This window comes from Daphnia magna, unplaced genomic scaffold (genome assembly GCF_020631705.1).
Source record: "Daphnia magna isolate NIES unplaced genomic scaffold, ASM2063170v1.1 Dm_contigs103, whole genome shotgun sequence".
Lineage (NCBI taxonomy): Eukaryota > Metazoa > Arthropoda > Branchiopoda > Diplostraca > Daphniidae > Daphnia > Daphnia magna.
This window is the reverse complement of record NW_025533124.1, coordinates 251,229-272,226: the sequence shown is the minus strand read 5'-3', so window position 1 is coordinate 272,226 and position 20,998 is coordinate 251,229. Positions and strand designations below refer to the sequence as shown.

The following is a 20,998-nucleotide window of genomic DNA, read 5'->3' as shown; positions in this document are numbered from 1 at the left end:
ATCAAATATTTGTCTTATTCATACTCATCTATTAGAGCCACATCCTCTGTTGCAGTCGAGTTTCCTGTTGAGTGCCTGGAGGTTATCAGGCAACGTTTCGAAGATCGAGGCTTTTAAAGAAAGTTATTGCTCATGGGAAGCGTTCGACGCTCCACAATTCCCTTCTATCATTTACATAGAAGCAATGGTTAGCCGCCTAATTAAGGGGATATTCTTGACTACTTGTCTCATTTATTACAAGCTGGTTATGCTACGGTTTCTTTTAATACGCATCGCTCTATGCTATCCATGGCCGTTATCCTCATCGACGGTTGGTTAGCTCCTAAACCATGTCTTAATGGATCTTCTAATGTAGACCAAGTAGCATATTTAGGTTCCCAATTAATTCCTTTTATTTTAATATCTTTAGAGTCATGCCATTTATGGATTGCACAAGAAATTTTTTTAGTCAAAAAAGGAGATTGAATTAATGCTGATGGATTTTGACTCCATGGCCATAATATTTTTGATACTCTTCCGTCACGAATGAAATTAATTGGATAAATTTTTTCATCCAGTGAATTAAAATTTAATATAAATGTATCTGTTTCTGTGATATATTGGAACATTATCATTCCATGTACCCATCTTTCAACATGATCCATATTTTCAAATTCATGAAAAGTTTTAAATGCTATTGCTCTACTTTCTAAAGCTCTTACTGATTGAGAATTCCACCAATTTTTTACATCTTTCATTTCATCAATAGTGTCATTTAATGCTTGATATGCTGGATCGCCTCTGTTTTCTTACAATCATAAATGAATTATCGTACATTTTTTCCATTGAAATTAAAGGACTTTCTTTCACTCGTGATAATTTTAGATATTCATCACTCCAATTATCCTTTATGTGTAGTTTATAATCTGTAAAATGCCCTTTTAAGAGTGATGGCATAAAAGCTTTAGTCCATGGACTTTTGCTTCCAACAGCATCTTTCATTGCAAATATTGTCTTGATTGATGGAATTACTCTATTTCTTTCGAAACGTGTAGGCCCAGTCAATCCATCTCCAGCATTAGCTTGTGCCACATATCAACCATAATTTAAAATTTGTTGTCGTCATCTCTTTCTAGTGAATTTGGTATATTTTGATATACCAAATCATGATATTGACATATAGCATCTAATATTGTGGTAAAAACGAATTCCATTGAATTTTTTGGTCCACAGAAGTTATAACCCGGTAAAGTGTATCCATGTGATTTTACCGGAGCACACTTTTCTCTTTGTTTTTTGTGTTTTTGGCTTACCCATTCAGAAAATTCTTTCCCAGTTCTTGTATTTTTAAATAGATAGCCATACTCTGATTCCATATATGTCCAGAACCAATGTAAATCAACATCCTGTTAAAGTCAAATTAATTCTTCAAACTAAAATTTTTTATCCTCAGAGATTTTTAGCCGGTATCTGACATTTTGTCCAAACATCAATTTTATAGCTTCATGTCATCTTTCTCTCTCAGGATAATGCTTTCCTTCCGGTATATAAAAATATGGTGCTGATTTCGGAATTAGATCTTGATATTCTTGTCCTTCGTCAGGAATACCCCACATTCTTTTATTTCCATAAAATAATACTAAAATAACATCCATTTTAACAGAATGTTTCCTGTTATCTCCCCGGTCACCCTCCATCGTGAAGGTTAACGTGATGGTTAGAGAAGAGGGGAGAAAGTTTCACTCTTGCGGAGGACAAGGTCAACTAACGGTAAGTACTCTTAAAATCTGTTTGTATCTCATAACATCTATGAGACTCTTAACATCTTTGATACTCTTAACATCTATAGATCTCTTAACATCTGCTTGAGAACCATTAAGACCCTGCAGGGAGGCTCCGAGAGCCGCAGACGATAGGAGAAAGCAGAAGAGAAAAAGAAAAGAAACTCTCGGTCTTTATTTTCCTACTGTCACGTCCACAATCAGGTTAACCCCCCTCACTTGGACCAGGAATTTGGACGTGACAGTAGGATAATAAAGTTTATTACTTGCATTGCTTAATGCCTATTCTCCCTTTTGCGCGGTAAAAAGGCTCAATCTTCAGGCCCTCTCAAGTCGTGTGTTCTATTCCTTTTAAAAGGCCTATGTTGCCCGGTGGGCTGTTAACAGTCCTATATATCCAATGGACTATCAGATAGCTAGCATCCTGATAAAATGAATTTGGTGTTTTCATATGCTACTCGATTCCCCGACGCGATAATGGCAATAACGAGTAATGGAAAGAGTCTGATTTGTATTGCAGAAATTGTTCTACTTAGCCGGGGGGTAGGGGAGTCTACCGATAATACAGTCTACACTTTTTCCCAGACATTTAATACCAAGATAAAAAAAAAGTGTCTGGACTGACATTACCCAACCCTAATGATGATTTTGCGCCAAAACCACCCTACCTCTCCTTAAAAAGGTATACCATTAATATTTTCTACCCATAGATGGCTTTTTCAAAATAAATTGGTTCACCTTTTTGTGCAGGATACTGTACACGCTGACTGCTGCTAGCATATTAGAGGCTGCATCACTAACTGGTCTGATTTGTATATCGAAGACTTCTTCCTCATCGGCGATTGGGAGATTTGATTTCGTTGAAGATCCGAATTAATTAAGAAAGAGAGAATTATTTGAGGATCCTATCTTAATTTTGTTATAAATCAAAGTGTTGTGAATAATTGGTATTTTAAAAAATTTGAAAACATCTAGTACTAATATTCAAGATTATTAGACAACGTGTTGATAATTTGAGTTCCAAGAGTTATTGAATCTAATTCACTAAAATCGTACAAGTTCTCAGAGTTCAAAAATCTTCTGCCTATGAAGTAAGCTTGCCGATCATTTTTTTCTAATGAAATTATCAGTCAATACAACACAATCACTTTCAATTGTAAGTTATTAATATTTTAACTTACTTTTTCATTGTCGTTTCTAGTAAAGTTTATTTCAGTAGCACAAAAAATTGGGGAACAACTCTTTTAGGAACTGATTTGTGAAAAGTGACTCTCGCTATTTTCTATAGAACAAAAGTTTTTATACGGGTTTCATGAAGGTCGAACTACAAGAAAATTAAGTTGAAACGTTTGAAGGGTAAATCAGTCTGTAAAACGTCTAAGGAAGAAATTACATAGAAAAGAGGGGCGTATAGAAAATTAATGTTACGTAAGAATAAAGGGTAGGAAAAATAATGAAAATAATAAAGAATAAATTGTTTTGGTTCTTTACATAGCTATCCGGTTCCAAAAGATTGCGTCTCGCAATCAATCAAGGTCAAATTTGGAACGGAATAGAAAGTGAGACAAAACAAAACAAGAAAACAACATTAATTAATTCAACAGAACAGCTGCTTCTCGATGCGCTTGTCTTAGTGCGTCCTGGTGGAATTTGTTCCGTGGAGGCTCTCTTTGTAGAAAAGGGGCTGATGGGGCAAAAAGTTCCGGGGCGGGTTGTTGAACAGAGGCGGGTAAGTTTACAATAGTAATGGGCGGGGATGGATTTGAGGGGTTTAATAACGCGGGGTGGCCTACTTCTATATCATTATCAGATGTTTTGGTGAAGCAAGTGAAAGGGTTACAAGTACTTAGAAAAGAACAACAAGGTATGTATCTTGCAATAAGGGAACCTACTCCACAAAAATGAAAGAAAAAGAATCCGATAAATCCCATCCCTAGAAGACTACAAATGTTACTTGACCAACTAAGAATCTTAGACGACAGGGAAACGTTCTTTTCTTTTTGGAGTGAGGAAAGAAGAGTGCTCATGTGAAAAGGATTTCCAAGGTCGATGCTATGTTCTTCTTTAGCAGCAGCTATTATCTCGGCGATTGCAGCTGCGGTGCTCATCGGGTGGGGGGTTAGCGCGGGGTGTAAACTTAGTGCGAGTAGCTTATCAATTTCATACGGCAAAGTGTTGATCAAACTATGTCCTTGGATTATTACACCGGGGACGATTGGATGCCAAGAACTGTTTTTGTAGAAATGTGCTCGACCGTTGATGTTGACGAAATTTTTGTGCCAGTAACAGGGGGTGTAAGGCGTCAGTTCCCATCCTTCAGTGTCTAAAGTGTAGTCGCCGAGTTTGGGTTGAGGACCACAGCTTGTGATTTCAGTGGTGATCGTTGAATTTTTCGGGGAGCATTGATAGACGCTGACCGATTCACCAGTGGCTATCAATTTGCTACATGTGGGTAAATTAAGGTAACTGGCAGCAAGCCATCCACTGTGTTGTGCGGTGGCGATAGCAGTTTTGTGTGCCAGCACTCGATTTTCACATTGCAGAGCTCGAATTTCTCGAGCCACTCCATTTATTCCATCGGTAGTTCGGTCTCGTGCGTATTGAGAATGTGCTGCTCCGCTGATTTCAGCCCGGATAATGTCAGCAATTTTTTCGATGTCTTCTTCCAGTGGTTTACTCGGATGAGCGTTGGTATCAGTTAAAGAATGTAAACGTAAAATAACTTTGTCCATTCCGATTACTTGTTTGTAACTTTTTTCGGATGAATTACAATATTCTTTGTTAGTTGTATTGTAAACAAAGTCAAGTTGTTGTTCGACGTCACGAATTCTTACTATTTCACTGTTGTTAGTCAGGTAACGTTGAGCGATACCTGTTTCCACAAGCCTTAGTTTGCACTGTTGAACTTCTCTTAACGATTCTTTCCAGACAATGGTCACTAGGTTGTGAGAAACGGATCCGTTGATCCCTCCCGGTATATCGCCAATGGGTGAACTTATCGTACAGTTAGCGCACTCAGTTTCTAAAGTAACTTCTTCTAATCGACAGTTGATCAGCTGATCACCTGTGACTTGAAGCCAGCTACCCTGCACGTTTGGAATACGTTCGAACGACCACTTATTGTTTCCTAAGTAGTCCATGCTTTTGCCATGGCACAATCGGGAATCACGCATTTTTTCACATTCATGTGCATTGACTTCTATTGGCACTCTTGATTGACTTGGAGTTTGCCAACCCCAGAAGTCAGTATAGATGTGTTTCTTTTCCAGCCATATGGTACACGAATGGCCAACAAAACGGGTAATTTGGGGAAGAGTAGAATAGACATCATAATATACTGGAATAGCGGGAAGGGGGCTTATTTGATAATCACAGTCATCGCTAGTGAATTTTAGGAACCCTTTTGGCTGAGCAGCCGTACAATTACAAATAGTGATGTTAAGAGCATGGAGGCGACAGAAAAACGGTATGATGAGGAGGGGTAGAAGACATAATCTATGAGAAAAGTAATTTAAAAATCAATTTCAGGGATCCATTCTATGAATTATTAAGATAACTAATACAAAGTTTTTAGAATTTAAACACGGTTTTTAAAGCTAGTTAAAGTGATTCGAACGTAATGAACAAAAAAAAATTACAGCAATACAATTTCATAATTTGACAACTGGTTTTAAAAGATTTCGAGGACGTAACCCGAGGCGACGCTCTGGTTGTATGGGTAAGGTTGACGTCTCTGGAATCGGTTTGGAAGGTAAGGAAATTGTTGGTGAACTTATCATTACATTTGGAGTAGGAGGAATTGTGGGTGGGGATCTTATCAAATTTTGAGTAGGAGTTTCTTTTTCACAAGGAATTTGTTCTAACTCAGATTGAAGGTTTGTTTCTAGGGGTAGAGGAAAAGTTTCGAGTTCATCTACGGTTTCTTGTACGAATTTTTCGGCTTGTTTCTCAATTCTTACATAAAAAAAGTCAACACCTGGTTCGTCTTTCCAGATCATTGACTCAAATAGGGGTTTTATTCGATTCACATGTACAAGCTGAGTTTGTTTTCCTACGTCTTGTTGTATTTCCACAGTACTATTGTTGCTTACTTTCAAAATTCTAAAAGGGCCTATAAAACGTGGAATGAGTTTTTTACTAATTCTCGCCAAGGGCGTTCGCATATCTAGTAAAACTTTATCTCCTACGTTAAATTTTTGCTCTTTTACGCGTTTATCGTACTGGGCTTTTTGTTGTTCACGAGCTTGGGAAAGATTGATTTTTACAAGCTGAAAGGCTTCGTGTAAGCGTTTCATAATTTGACTTTTATAGTCTGAGGGAGTAACTATTACTGGGGGAATAGGACGGAGGAATTGATCAATCGGCATGACTGGATCACGACCGTGATTTAGAAAATATGGAGTCTCAAGTGTTGACGAGTGGACAGAATTATTATAAGCGAAAACAACGGGGCCTAAAATATCCTCCCACCGCTCGAATCCATTCTCCAAATATTTCCTTATCATTTCAACAACAGTTTTGTTGAATCGCTCTGTTTGCCCATTAGTCTGAGGGTGATACGCAGTTGTTTTCATGCGTTTAATGTTTAAAGCTCTACAAAGCGCAGAGAATAATTCAGAAGTAAAATTACTGCCTCGATCTGTAATTATTGCTTTCGGGGGACCATGATGTAAAATAATTCGTTCTACTAAGGCTTTACTAGTACTGAGGGCGGTACAGTTGGTAAGAGGAATGACTTCTATCCATTTAGAAAAGTAATCCGTGATTACTAATATATAATTGTTTCCTTGAAGTGAATGCGGTTTGATTGGACCTAGGAAATCTAAGCCCAATACTTCAAAAGGTCTTGTAGCGAGGTCTAACGGGTTGAGATAGGCTTTCGTACTGTGCACTCGACGTCCCAGCGCACAAGGTTCACAAGAAGTGCAATATTCCTTAACATCCCGTAACATGGTAGGCCAATAGTATTTGTCCCTTAGACGAAAGAATGTTCGCCTAGTTGCCATATGTCCTGACAATGGAGAATCATGATATTCTTGTAAAAGTTGCTTTCTCAGAGAAAGTGGAACAACCACTTGACACTGTTCAAAGTTTCTTCTTTTCACTGACGTAGGTTCGTAGTGTTTACATAAAAGACCATTTTCTACAAAGAAATAATCTATTTCACCGACCCAAGAAGGCATCGGGCCATCTTCTTTTTTCCAAGGTTCGTTTTGTTCCAAAAACGTAACGATTGCTTTGCACAGAGAATCTTTCTGCTGTTCTTGACACATTACGTTGTTGTTTGCAGGAATGGCAGATATTAGATTCATCGGTATTCTAGAAAGAAAATCAGCATTTTCGTGTACTCGACCTGGTCGGTACTTAACACTGAACTTCATATTAGATAACAAGATCGCCCATCTACCTAGTCGCCCTGTTTCGTCTTTAAAAGTCTGCAACCACTGAAGAGGCCTGTGATCACTTACAATAACAAAAGGTTGATCTTGTAAGTAATGTCGGAAACGTTTTATCCCAAACACTACTGCTGCAGCCTCTTTTTCTATTGTCGAATACTTGATTTCCCCTTTATTAAGATGTATGCTTGCATAGGCTATAGGTTGGTCCTTTCCGTCTTTCATCTGAGAAAGGACGGCTCCTAAGCCATAGTTACTTGCATCCGTGTAAATCAGAAATTCCTTTGAAAAATCCGGATATATCAAGATAGGTTCTGATATTAAACATTGTCGCAAGTACTCAAAAGCTGCAATTTCATCTGTTTTCCAAGTTACACTATCAGTAGGTTTTCCTTTGGTCTGTGATAACAAGGGGTGGGCGACGGTAGAGAAATTTTTACAAATCGTCTGTAGTAACTGGCTAGTCCCAAAAAAGATTGTAATTCTTTTACTGTACCAGGTCTTTTGTAATTAACAAGGATTTCAATTTTAGCAGGGTCTGGTTTTATTCCTTCAGCCGTGATTACGTGTCCAAGATAGGAAACGGATTGCGCTAAAAATTCACATTTTGACAATTTCATTTTTAGGTGCGCGTTTTCTAAGAGGGAAAAAACAGTCTTCAAATTGCTAAAATGCTCTTCAATTGTTCTTGAAAAAATTATTATGTCGTCAAGATAAACGAGACAAATTTTTCCAATAACTCTTCGTAAAACTGAATTCATCAGTCTTTGAAACGTTCCCGGGGCGTTGGTTAAACCAAACGCCAAACGATTCCATTCGTACAAATTGTCATCGACTATGAAGGCTGTTTTTTCTTTGGATTCCTCCTCGAGCTCAATTTGCCAATATCCGGAGGCAAGATCTAATGTGGAAAAATACCCCTGTCCCACAAGTAAATCTAAAACGTCGTCAATACGAGGTAAAGGGAAAGAATCTTTTTTGTAATTGCATTTAATTTTCTAAAATCTACACACAAACGGACATCCCCTGTTTTCTTACTTACTAATACTATCGGGGCTGCCCACGGGGACATCGAATAACGAATTATTTTATTTTGCATCAGTTCATCAATGATATTTTTAGCTATCTCTTTTTGTTTTGGAGACGTGCGATATGCCCTTTGACGAATAGGACCTTGTCCTTGTGTGTCAATGACATGTTTTACTAAAGTAGTATGGCCTAACTCACTTGTTTTAAAAGCAAAACTGTTATAATTATTTATTATTAATCTACGCAAATTCTCTTTGTTTTCCTCATCTATGTCTGGAAGAGCCGACTCAACGGCTGCTGTGTTGATTGGAACTGAGGCTACGCTAATTGAAGCCATTGTTTCAACTGGCTTTCTTGAAGGTCTGGAAATATGAAGGGTTCCTAACACTGTAAGGCGAGGTAGAAATATGGTTTTATCTGTTCCATTAACAGCCACCACACGGAGCGAACGATTTGGTGTCGTAGAGATGTAGGGTTCCAAGCTAAGCCCGGAGGGAATATTACAGCATCTAACAAAATGACAAGTATTGAGAGGGTTGAAAGGGTGAGTTTCCTCTTCTCTAGTCTCTAGGAGACTAGTGGAATTTGGAGGAATTCTCAAAGATTTCCTAATCACAAAGGGATTTTCTGTTTCCTGGAAGTGATCAATTTCCGGGACTCGGTAGATGGACTGTTGTTTTCCGTTATAGATAAACTGATGTTTCCAAAGTGCATCGCGCCCTAGAACGAAATCTTCAACAATTCCATTTACGACTATGAATTTCTGCCTAAGTGCTTGGCGTGGCGTTTCTTCTGCCACAAAAAAGTTAACGGTAATTGTGCCTTCCGTGACGAGGCGCCTGTCATTTATGCTGAAAAGATCCACATCTACCTCTTTAGTGAAATTAATTAATTCCTTTCCTTCTTTAAGCTTATGAAAAAATGTGCTGCTAATAACGCTTCTCTCGGCTCCAGTGTCAAACAGCGCTTTTACAACAGAACTTCCTATTTTTATTCTTATCCTAGGAACTGTAGATTTTACTGCTAAACTATTTATATGATGTCGGGGCTTTTTCTTAGTTCCACCGAGGGGCCCAACGCTTACATCGGTAGTTTTTAGTTTCCCCTTTCTTCAAACAAAGGAAGTTTTTTCCCATTTCCGTCATAACCCTCTGGAGGAGTGGGTTTCAAATTTTTTATCTGGGGACAAAAGTTTGCTCGGTGTCCAATTTCTTTACAACGAAAACATTTATCATTAGCTTGACTCTCCCTTGCTTTACAATTGTTTATTGAGTGATAGCCCCAATCGTTGTGAAAATCACAAAAATATAAATCCCCTGTTTTATTGATTGGAGGGTTTAACTGTGGTGAGCGCTGTGAAAAACTCACGTTTCTCCTGGTGGATAATTGTCTTTGCATTTTCTCCATGTTTTCTTCTAAATGTTTTTGGTGAGTGTTTGATTCCACCTGGGAACTAAGGCGATCTAAAGCTTCCTTTACTTTAGTAAATTCTCTATTAGGTTCGACGTATTTGGCCTGAAAAGCATTTAGTCTGGATCTAACTTGGGCTTCTTCTACTGCCATGGCCGTCATTTCAGCTTTTTCTATGAGTTTTTCAAAAGTTGCGAATTCTTTATACTTAAGTCTGGTCTGGACGTCGAAAGACAGCCCTTCCAGAAATCTGTCCATCATAATTTGTTCTCTGGAAAAAGCTGTTGCTTTATCTATCGTGGTTTTTATAGGATACGCTAAGTGGAAGGCCTTGCGTATACGATTCGCATAACGTCTCATATTCTCTTCGGGTTCCCGTTGCATATTATGAAATTCAACGCTTTGTTTAGATCTGGTCTCTGTAGAGTGGAAAAGTTTAATTAAACACTCCTTTACTCTGTCGTAAATTTGCGCGCTAATTGGGTTTTCAAGTTTAAAGTTATCAAACTCATCAGCCGCTTCACCATACAATTTGGAGCGTAGTAAGATAATTTTTCTTGACTCCTCAAAATCGCCTAAAACCAGTACTGATTCTAGATGTGCAAGCCAGTCATCAAAGCGACCGGAGCGTTCACGGTCTACGTAAATTCCGACGTTACTAAATAACGTCATTGCTTGGCTTTGTTGTAACTTTTTATTTTTATCGATGGCGTTAGAAATAAAATTGTTTGTGTTTCCTATACTGTTTACTTTTGACGGACACATTACTAAGGGATTCATTTTAGGAATGGAGCTGGTAACTGAATACTTTGGAGTTGCTCCGTTATTACTTTGCTTATTGTACATGCTTGGGATTTTTACACTTTGTCCACTTAACGCAAGTGGTTGTGTATGTAAAGGGGTTGAGGTAAGATATGAAGGCTGAGAGCTAGTTCTAAAAACAGGCTGTCCATTAGGCTTCGTTTTCTGAGAGGAATTAATGCAACGTTTAGTATTCGTTAGAACGTGTTGCATAATACAATCAGCTGCTTTAGAAGCATCCTCATAATCCATTCCGGATTCCATCAAACGGCTCAATTCTTTTACGTATATTTTAATGGGCATGTCTTGGTTTGTTTCTTCTGAAGGGTTATTTTGCATGTTTTTGTTTGACTGCTCAACGATCGACGCTGGAGTAAAGGAGACTTTCCGACTTTGTAGTCCTTGATACGGTAAATAGTTACACGGAGTGGACGCTGACTGTGATTGAGGAATTTGAGTATTCATACTTGACTGTGAATGAGTAACCGCCGGACAAGTGATTGTTGTGGTACTAGGGGTCGATTTAGGACAATCTAAAGGAATCTGATCACCTTGCGTGTGGATTTCCGCTCTTACAATTTTGATGGGTACGCTGTTTTTAGAACTTTCTTCCTCAGTTTCGAGTGTTACTAAAGATTGGGGCACTAAGTCTGATTCTGACCTATTTTGTTGTTCTCCCGAATGCACTGATTCATACTCTGAATCAGTACTTTCGTAGTATGTTTTTAGACCACAGTGCTTAAAGAGTTCTATTGGTGTCAAAATTGTGGGTTCGGTTAAGAGTAATGCTCTTAAGGCTGTTCCTACTTCTTTGTTTGTTAACTCTATTTTTTTTTCACTTCGAAGTAAATACTGTAATTCAAAAATAAGATCGTCAACAGGAATTTCCGTTATTCTCGTATTTCCGTATTGCTGATAAAACCATGCCCGATCTTGGTTCTCTTCATTTACTAGTTCTAGTTTTTGGAAATCTATAGAGATATCTTCTGTGTTTTCTACCCTATCTGTTGTTTTTTCAAGGTCCGTAATTGCCCGAGCCTGTTCTAGAAGTTGATTATATGATAGCAATTCTCTTGTCTCCTCGCCTATCAGGGGTTCGACTACGGTTTCGTCTTGTGATGATACTTGCATATTAAGTACTTCGTTCCACTGATCATCATTTCTCAATTCTTTAATTTCATTGGAATCAAGAAGATCAATATCTGATTGATGTGGGCTATCACTATCTAGTTCGACACCTAGATTTTCGTTATTTCTCAAAATTGACGTCGACCCGCCTCCTGATCTTAAAGGAGTGAACCTTTCACGTACTGATCGAACAAATCTTTGTATTAGTGGTCCTTTTCTTACAGATCTTCTTTCTAAAGTGGTTTCTAAACCGCTATCTTCATTTGCCCTCATCTTTTATAACGAACTAATTCCTAACAAAGCATGTTCTTTTATAACTATGAAAAGTTATCAAAAAATTCAACCAAATTGGAAGCCAAAAAACGAAGAGAAGGTAATAAGTAACACTTATTACCACAAAATTTAAAACAAACAATAAAACAAAAAAAACAAAAACACACGCTATTCAACTTAACACGAAAGCCGAGTTCGACTCCGCTGCCACCAAATGTAAGTTATTAATATTTTAACTTACTTTTTCATTGTCGTTTCTAGTAAAGTTTATTTCAGTAGCACAAAAAATTGGGGAACAACTCTTTTAGGAACTGATTTGTGAAAAGTGACTCTCGCTATTTTCTATAGAACAAAAGTTTTTATACGGGTTTCATGAAGGTCGAACTACAAGAAAATTAAGTTGAAACGTTTGAAGGGTAAATCAGTCTGTAAAACGTCTAAGGAAGAAATTACATAGAAAAGAGGGGCGTATAGAAAATTAATGTTACGTAAGAATAAAGGGTAGGAAAAATAATGAAAATAATAAAGAATAAATTGTTTTGGTTCTTTACACAATCACAACACAGTTGTTTGGATTTTTACATCTTAGTTGCTTAAAACAAACTTTAACGAACTGCTGTCCACACAAACCGTTGATCATTGGGACATTGCCATGTACGCTAAAGTGTTTTATGATGCTAAAAATTGTCTTTACAGTTAGTATGGGTAGATTAGATCGGATCTCCATAGAGCGATGAACTACCTATTGTACAGACTTCGCACTTGTTGTAAGAAAGATTTTTTTATTTTTCAATGTGAATTTTAAACGTAAAGCAGCTAAAAGTTTTAAGTTCAGTAATTTGTCGAAAATTTCTGCCACTTTTCAGTGGATCAGTTTAAAAAGGAAACTAACTGGTTGCCATTGAGCTAGCAGTTTGTAATGTAACGAAACCCCAAAATTTATATATTCAGTACACCCATATTATTCTCTAATTCAAAGTTCTTTTCAACTTGCTTTTTTGGTTTTTACTCTCTTATTGTGTCTCAAATAGTACTGACTTTCCCTTTTAAGTAAAAATTTGAAAATGATTCATTTTGCATAGCACCTTTGATATGGATTACCCTTGTTAGTTATGATATCTCCTGAGGAAAATCGTTTAGAAATAAAGGTAAATGCAGGCACTTTGCTGAATGTTTTATTGTAATAGCCATATGACACTAAATTGACGTCTGCTCTTACTTAAGGAAAAATTTTAACAACCTTCCTTCACCAAAATCAGCAACTAAGCGACTCTGTCTTACAGTAATCCTGGTTTCAGGATAATATTCCGAAGGGTTAGTTAACTGCTGGCTCAGATTGACAGTTAACTTCCGGGGGTGAGCCTGCCAGACTGATTTGATCTTACGCGGATAACTTTTACGAGTAATGCCATAGCACGCTTAGAGACAACAGCCTTCAGTCATTGCCTTGATCGGACTACGACTTGATGTCTTCGGTATTTGTCTTGGACGAATCGGCCGAATATGGCCGGACAATGCCGGGATATCTGTTTAGCCTTATCGGGCTTAGCAGAGGTTGCGGCTGATCGAGTATTACTCGTGGCGGTGATGAACTTGATCCTTGGCTGCAGCGGGAATCGTCTGAGGTCGCGGGCTTGACGGCTGGGCAGGCTAGAGTGAGAGCGGTAACGGCAGGGATCTGTACCTTAACTTTGAGAAATAAGGAGATTAGAGGAAACGACTCAACACGAGGGCTCGGTGAAGAAAAATGAGTGTATTTCAATGGCTGAACAGTCCCTTAGAAACATGGGGAAAATTTCACCGTTGTCTAATCTTGTTTGAGCGTCCGATCTTGGAATAGAGGGAACCAGTTGATGATGATGTCCCTTGCCGGCTATCGATCTGTAACCTTCCCGATAACCCTGCGGGAACTGAACCAATATTCTGGCGGGAAGAACTCTGCAGGCACCGCCTCAATGAGTTCAACCCTCCCGTCGTTCTTTTCACCCACAACAGGTGTCTCCATATACATGGAAAAGCACTCCAGAAGTTCCGATGTCATTGTCTCGCGCTCCAGCCTCTCAACTACGGCTCTTGCGAGCTTTAGGCCGTCTTAAGTCGTTTTGCCTTGCTGTCCGACTTCCCTATCCTCGGTGGCGCGGCTATCCACTGAAGATGACTCGGCTGAGTCTAGGCTGCTTCTGCCAAAGGGCTGTCTCTCGGACGAGGGCTGCGAGCTTCATCCGTCGGAATTTCCGACACCTGGTGGCCTACTAAATTACGAATAAAAATAACAGTTCTTCTAACAAGCCTCTAAAATCTTGACATTCGCCGTCACCGTTGGTTCCGGTGCATGTTCTCGCAAATAATTTTCGACTTTCAGGAGTGGAATTCTGAACAAAGGTGTAAGTCAAGCAAAATACTTGACTTAAAGTTGGTTAAGTCCATAGGTTTAACCATGGTTAACCATGCTTTAACCATGTTTTGAACTGAAGGCTGTATACGACAAAATGTATACACAATTGTTAAAAAAAGACAATCCCAGTCTTGCTGGTGTAGAAATTTTGGATAGCATTGACTCAGAAACTGTCAAACTGTCTAGCATTTCAGAATCTTCTAATGGTGATTTTCAGCTATTGATGCAAGATGCAGAGATTAGAAACCAAGTACACATGCATCTTTTAGAGCAGCAAGTCTCTTAATTTCATTATTATATTAGTTGATGTGTTAACATATTACTAAAAAAAACGTGTTATTAATTGCAGAGAGGATTTGTCAAATACTCCAGGTCCTCAACACCGTTTCCAGGCGATCAACCACGTACACCTGTTGATGAAGGTGAGTTTGATTCTGGAAATTCCTAACCAGCTTGTACATCCCGTCAACTTGTAACTTACACTCCATCGTCATTAAGGCATTATTTTACCATCAAGGTCTCCTTTAGCGTCTGCTGACACTTCGTTAGATAAAAATAAGAGGCTAAAGGCAACACCGATGAGTGTAAATCAGGTTGGGAGGAAAACGAAATTTTCTGTTTGTGAAGATACTGCAACATCTGTGAGCTACCACGTAAAAGAACGTCGACTGAAGGTTTTCCTATTGGTTATACAAGTTCGACGTGAGCTAGGCGTCCCATTCGAAGTATCTGAGCTCCCCAATGATCTTCATGAACTATTGTTTATTTGTCTGACCAATTGTAGTTGTATTACGCATGAACATTGGTGTGAATACAATTTTTAAAATGAATTATTCGTTATTCTGATCCTCTTGGCAAAACCTAGGAGACGAATAAGGGAATTAGACATATTTTCATTACGCCTATCAGGAGAATCGTCGTTGTCATCGTCGGATAAATCCTCCATTTCGTCTTCATACAAATACTGGTTACGATCAAGAGCTATGTTGTGGAGAACACAACATGCTACTATAACCCTGTATAGAGAGGAAAAGGACACGTAAAAAAGAATTGCAAACTACAATTTTAGGTTCTGAATACTGACCTAGAACTTCTTGTTGATGAGAAACGTAATTCACCACGTAGGCAATAAGTCCTCTTTTTCAAAATGCCAAAATGCACGTTCAACTGTGCACCTTGTAGCTTTGTGAGATTGATTGAATCTCTCATATTAGGGATATACAATATGAATATAACTAACTAACACCAATAAAAATGGCTACCCGCTTTTATCACTACCTTTTTCGGTGTTGAAGGATCTCCATATGGCGTAAGTAGGTATGTTGCACAGGCATAACCACTGTCCCCAAGAAGGAAACCATTTCAGAAAACTCCGTTAATAAATTTCTTTCATATAAGACTTCCCTTGAATACAGCAGAATCGTGGCAACTTCCCGGTTTCGTTGCGTTAACAGATAGGAACCGACAATGAGCATTACAAATTCCCTTTAAAAACAAGATGAAGACTAGAATTTGAGAATAACCAAATAACAAGAATAACATTACTTGTACATTGATCGAATGATAATTATTTCTGTTAACATAGTCCTTTTCGTGGTCAAAGGGGCGCGTGATATGTACATGTGTTCCGTCAACACACCCAACAACACCATGCATTCTAGCAATATTCTGAAAATCATGTTTTAGCTACAAAATAAGCAGTTAGTAGGGATTAATATGATAAATATTGGTTCTTTACCTTCAACAAGTCAGCAGGGAAACAAATGTAATTGATGGGGGTAATTGTGATTGTGTAAGGGTGTAAGGGCCAAAGAAACATCACGTACACATCTTGAAATAGAAGCCTGGCTAACTTTCAATACATTGCCAACAACCGTTTGGAAAGTTCCTGTGGCATAAAACTGCAGTGCAATCAATACTTGATCAATTGGTGTTATTTTACGTTTAGTTTAGTCTTTCTTTTAGGCAAATGTGGTGCAACAAGTTCTAAAAAAATTATTTATAAAAACACTGGTTTGTCATCGACATATCATGTTATTTACCTGTAATAAATTTAATGGAAGCGCTGTCAAATCTAAATGTTCTTCGTATTTTTTCATCATCGAAATATTCAAGAATGTCTTTGCGTTTCTTGTAGAAAGGTTGCATTCTATCACGTATGCTTCTTCTAACTTCTTGACGTTGAACACTATCTTCACTATCGCTTCTATTTTCACCAAGAAACACATTTATATCATTCAGAAAGTGATCCACATCAAAGATACCATCATCACTAGAACAACTAGTCACTCGATTCTGTGTTGCTGCTAGAGCTCGACATATTTGTTTATCAAACAATTTTGACATTCGTCTGCAAAAAATTATTAAATTTAGCCCAACTACAATGAATTCGCACTGTAAAGTCATACTTAGAGGTCGTTAATCCAACAAATGGTTGGATTACACTTTTGAGAAAGTCAAGTAAGAAACTTGACAAAGTCAAGTAAAAAACATCACTTGACTTACAACAATTTGGGTTGAGAATCACATTTTTGGACTTAAGTAAGAAAATTGGTACGTTAAGTACGAAAACCCAAAGTTAAGTACAAAAACTGACTTAAACTTTGGTTCAGAATTCTACCCCAGGGGTAGAATTCCAACCGCGACTTAAAGTTAAGCTCAAGTGTTAAGTAAAAGTCTGAAAATATTATGCTTATTTAAGTATACTTATTTCATAAGTTCAACCCGTATTCTGAGGTCGTCTTAAGTATGACTTTCTACTTGGCTTGGTTAAGCATTAAGCAAGAAAATAATATTTTTACTTCAGTAAGGAGGAGCGTATTTTATATTGTAATAGTCAATGAGAATAACTTTTGGAAGGGATCTAGGCATTTGGAATAATAGACGACGTTTTCATTTGTATTCGATGTTGCATTCTAAAAACATTTTAGTTATCAGTTGCTTGTTTGTTATAATTACAATAACAGTCATGGTACGTAACGCCTCTGCAACATGGAGTAAAAGTGAAATTGAAATCCTTATTGACGAGCTATTGCTAACCGCACGAAAGGTATTCAAAGCAAAATGATTAGACTAAAGAGTTCCAACTTTCTTGTTTAAAAATATTGCTGTGATTATTTTACTTATTGAGTGTTTTTTTTCCTCAAAGATATTATATTTGGCGCACAATCAAGTACAGTTACGAACAAAATCAAACAGCAACATTGGGATGAAATAGTTGCAATATTTAATCAACAATGTCCTAGCCAATAACCTCGAGCTAGAGAAGAAACAAAGAAAAAATGCTATAATTTGTCGTCTGAAGCTAGGAAAAATTTAAAAGAACACAAGAAGTCTCTAGAAGAAACTTGTGTTTCAATTCAATTAAAAATCAAGAAATTAAAGCATGTACGTGTTATCTAGGAAGAGGAAAGGCTGTTCAAATGAAACCAATTTACGAAAACATTGTGAACATGATTTGGGGCAAAAGAAGTGCAGCTTTGCCGGGAAACAGCATATCTGTAAGTTTTTGAGAAATTATTGTTCGATAAATCAAGCTAACAAAGTTTGTATCGCAGGGTGGAGTAGAGACAGACGTTATTGAAAACGCTTCCGTTGGAATAGATTTTACAAACATCTGCCAATCTGTGAATTCCAGTACATGTGATTTTTCGTAAGTTATTATTTTTTGGTTAGCTAAGTGATGTACTGAATTTCATGAAACTTAGAGGACAAATTGTTGGACCACTGAATAACGACAGCGATGATAACTTTCTTTTCGACGCTGAATTGGATGCTGGTCGATCGAATCAATCATCATTATGTCGAAGTTTAAGTAATGCTGACATCGCTGATAGCGTGACCACACCTCAACTTGTTGCTTTGGTACCAATGCGTGCATCAATTCCGGTATTGTCCGCCAAGTCAACAACACTCTCTACCAATTTGGTTGTAGCAAAACGGTCTCAAGCCACGAGAATGACTGCTGAGTCTGCACCAAAAGTGTCTCCACTTGCCACATCAAGTTCTTCTACTAGAATAGATGAATCTTCTTTAGATAGAGTCCCTTTGGCTCTTCGTGATGTCGTCAATCGAGCAAAGAGATCTCATGCAGAGAAATCTAATATTTCCGTTTCTAAAAGGTTGGCGAGAGACAGGTTTGACTTACTTCATTCTGTCATAGCAGTAAGACAGCTCATTGGGAAACCAATCAACGTTGAAAAAGAAATACCACCGGATCTGCTAGAAATCCTGAACAATCCGTCTCAATTTATCTGAAAGAGATGTGTGAAAGTGTACTAGTTTTTGGGGTCAATGCTGTATTATAAAAGGCAGTGCAATACAAAGTTTTGACAGCAAAAAAATTCATTCAACGAGAAAAATCATTTAAAATAATCCGTTGTCGTTTTTTTTTTGTGCAAAACCTTGTCTTCGTAGACGTAGAATTTCTTGTGCCAAATTCTCTTGCCTGTCTGGTTGATTATCATATTCTTCTTCTTCAAACGGTACAATTCCCTCGTCATCGAAATCTGGTTGCCTTCGTGATAGAACAATATTATGAAGGACAAAGTAAGCCATTATTACACGACAAGCTTGACCGGGCTGCATGCGTATGCCAAAGAAAAGTGACGGGAACCTGCACTTTACCATACCAAATAAACGTTCAATGATGCATCTTGATTTTCTGTGAGCAACATTATATCTGCGTTCAGCTTCAGGGATTGGTGCAGCATATGGTGTAAGTAAATATGGTGTGCAAGCATATCCACTGTCTCCAATCAAATGAAAAGGAGAAAAATTTCCTCTTGCTAGCCGTTGACCGATTGCGCTTTCTAAAAACATAGCTGCGTCATTGGTGCTTCTCGGTTTCTTGGCATAAATACTCAACACCTTTCCATTTGCATCACAAATTGCCTTAATTATGATAGTAAGACAAAACTGTATTCTGAAACGAGACGTGCTTTTATAATGTGGGCTAATCTGTACGTTTATAGAGTGAAATTTTTTACGGTTCACATAAATTCTCTCGTCAATCCATGGTCTCTGTAACTTGATATGACTCCCGTCGATTGCACCAATAATACCACGAAAACCGGCAAATTCCGCAAATTCAACACATATCTAGAATGCAATGAAAATCTGTGAGACTGGACAATTTGTTTTAGAATTTAGCATTCATACGGCATTCAAGTTTCGAGGAAATAATATCCATTGTTGTGCAATCGAACATAAACCATTTGAAACGTCGTGTACACTGCGACACACAGACGATTGGCTCATTCTAAGAGCAGGCCCAACTTCTTTTTAAAATGTGCCTGTTGCATAGCAATTAAGAGCAGCGAGAAGTTGTTGCATTGGTGTTAGAAACTTTCGGCCATTTAATTTCCGTTCAAGTCTTTCAGAAATCATTGCTGTAATTATAAAATATATTATCTCCAGGCATACACCAATCGAAATTATTTCCATGAAAAACACTTTACCTTCTATGAATTGGAGTGACTGCCTGTCAAAACGAAATGTTTTTTATAACTGTTGGTGATAAAAAAACTCTTCATACATATCCTTACACCTTGAATAAAAAGGTACCATTCTTGTTCTTACTTCAATGCGTCTTTCACGCCGAATTTCGTCGTCATCGCTACTTGTTAAATCGTTATTCATTTTGTCTAGGTCATTTAAATGAAACTCTAGCTCTTCATTCAACCCTCTATCACCATTCATTCTTTAGAAAACTGTTAAGAAAAACACTAGCGTTTATTCTATAGAGCCACCTCATAACCGAAAACATTTATTAACATATCCGTTTAAGCATACTTTTCTGCGTTTAAGCCAACAAATTGTTGGCTTAAAAAACAGTCAAATTTTGCTTATATTTAAGTGTACTTAAACGCCCTCAAATACTTCAAGTATGATTTAGAATTCGATATGTCAGTATGGAAATAAGCAAAAAACTTCATACGGTTAGAATTCCACCCCAGGAAGCTGCACTGTCACTGTCTTACTTGTGTGTTTTCATGGGGGCATACCGATAGCGTTAGTGAACACTGAGTGTTACTAGTAGTCCGATTGTTTCAGCTGCTGGGACAGGAATTTCAGCAAGTAATCTGCGCCATGCTGTCGATGCTGATGGAATGTGTTGGAAAGTCTCCGCTTCTTCTTTTAGATTTTCTATCAAACTGCTGTCTGTCACCGCAAATGTTTTGTTGCTGATTTGTGGTATGCTCAGTTTGATGTTGTTCAAACCATAAATGTCGTCGACAGCGAGCGTAAAATAGTCACTGGGTAATAATAGGTAAACTGTCCTTCAAAGAAGATCATTCGTTGAGGAATGCCGTTATCCAGCGTTTAAAGAAATCTTGTTTTGGAATAAAGCAATGCAAGGGGAGGTTATCAAAGTCAGTAGTTTCTTTGAAGCCTGCGCTTCAGGTTGTTTAAGAGCCACTTTCAACTTGCTGTTGAACATCATGCATGAAATCCATCTAGCAAACTCTTTTAGAGAATCAGGATTTCTTTTCACTCTAGTGGTAACCGTTATCACTGCTGCGTGTCTTTTCATTTGGTCGAAAAGTAAGAAGATGAAATGTAGACACCGACTAGATATGTAGTCATACTGCAAAAGGGTGTGTCACACCAAGCTCTAACAAAGATGCAGAGATTGTTAACGAGAAAAATCTCGGTAATCGACGTCCAGACTTTAATCTTGGGGATATTTTACCGACATTCAAATCAGGGGTCGTATTCCGAACGGCGACTTGAACTTAAGGAAAACTTGACTTGAAACAATCTAAGTTAAGTCCGAGTTAAGTCAAGTTTTGAGCTAAAGTTAG

The 20,998-nt window shown here is 37.9% G+C and overlaps 2 protein-coding genes, 1 long non-coding RNA gene and 1 pseudogene across 3 annotated transcripts; 2 read left to right on the top strand and 2 right to left on the bottom strand.

The window, feature by feature from the left end:
* Positions 1–2,383: 2,383 nt before the first annotated feature.
* LOC123466575 lies at positions 2,384–2,914 on the top strand. The gene is made up of 2 exons (XR_006641453.1): positions 2,384–2,442; positions 2,511–2,914. It is a non-coding gene; the product is annotated as an uncharacterized LOC123466575 (long non-coding RNA).
* Positions 2,915–9,322: 6,408 nt separating this feature from the next.
* On the bottom strand, positions 9,323–10,306 carry LOC123466578 (the record flags this gene model as incomplete). The annotated part of the gene is made up of 1 exon (XM_045166839.1): positions 9,323–10,306. A coding segment is annotated over exon 1 (945 nt), but the record flags the coding sequence as incomplete, so codon positions are not given.
* Positions 10,307–15,012: 4,706 nt separating this feature from the next.
* Positions 15,013–16,538, bottom strand: LOC116935672. The gene is made up of 4 exons (XM_032942953.1): positions 16,235–16,538; positions 16,019–16,080; positions 15,832–15,878; positions 15,013–15,208 (listed from the first exon to the last, which is right to left on the bottom strand). Exons 1-4 carry the CDS (start codon positions 16,536–16,538, stop codon positions 15,013–15,015), a joined length of 609 nt encoding a protein of 202 aa, XP_032798844.1.
* A 551-nt stretch (positions 16,539–17,089) lies between these two features.
* Positions 17,090–18,507, top strand: LOC116935690 (annotated as a pseudogene).
* The last annotated feature ends 2,491 nt before the right edge of the window (positions 18,508–20,998 follow it).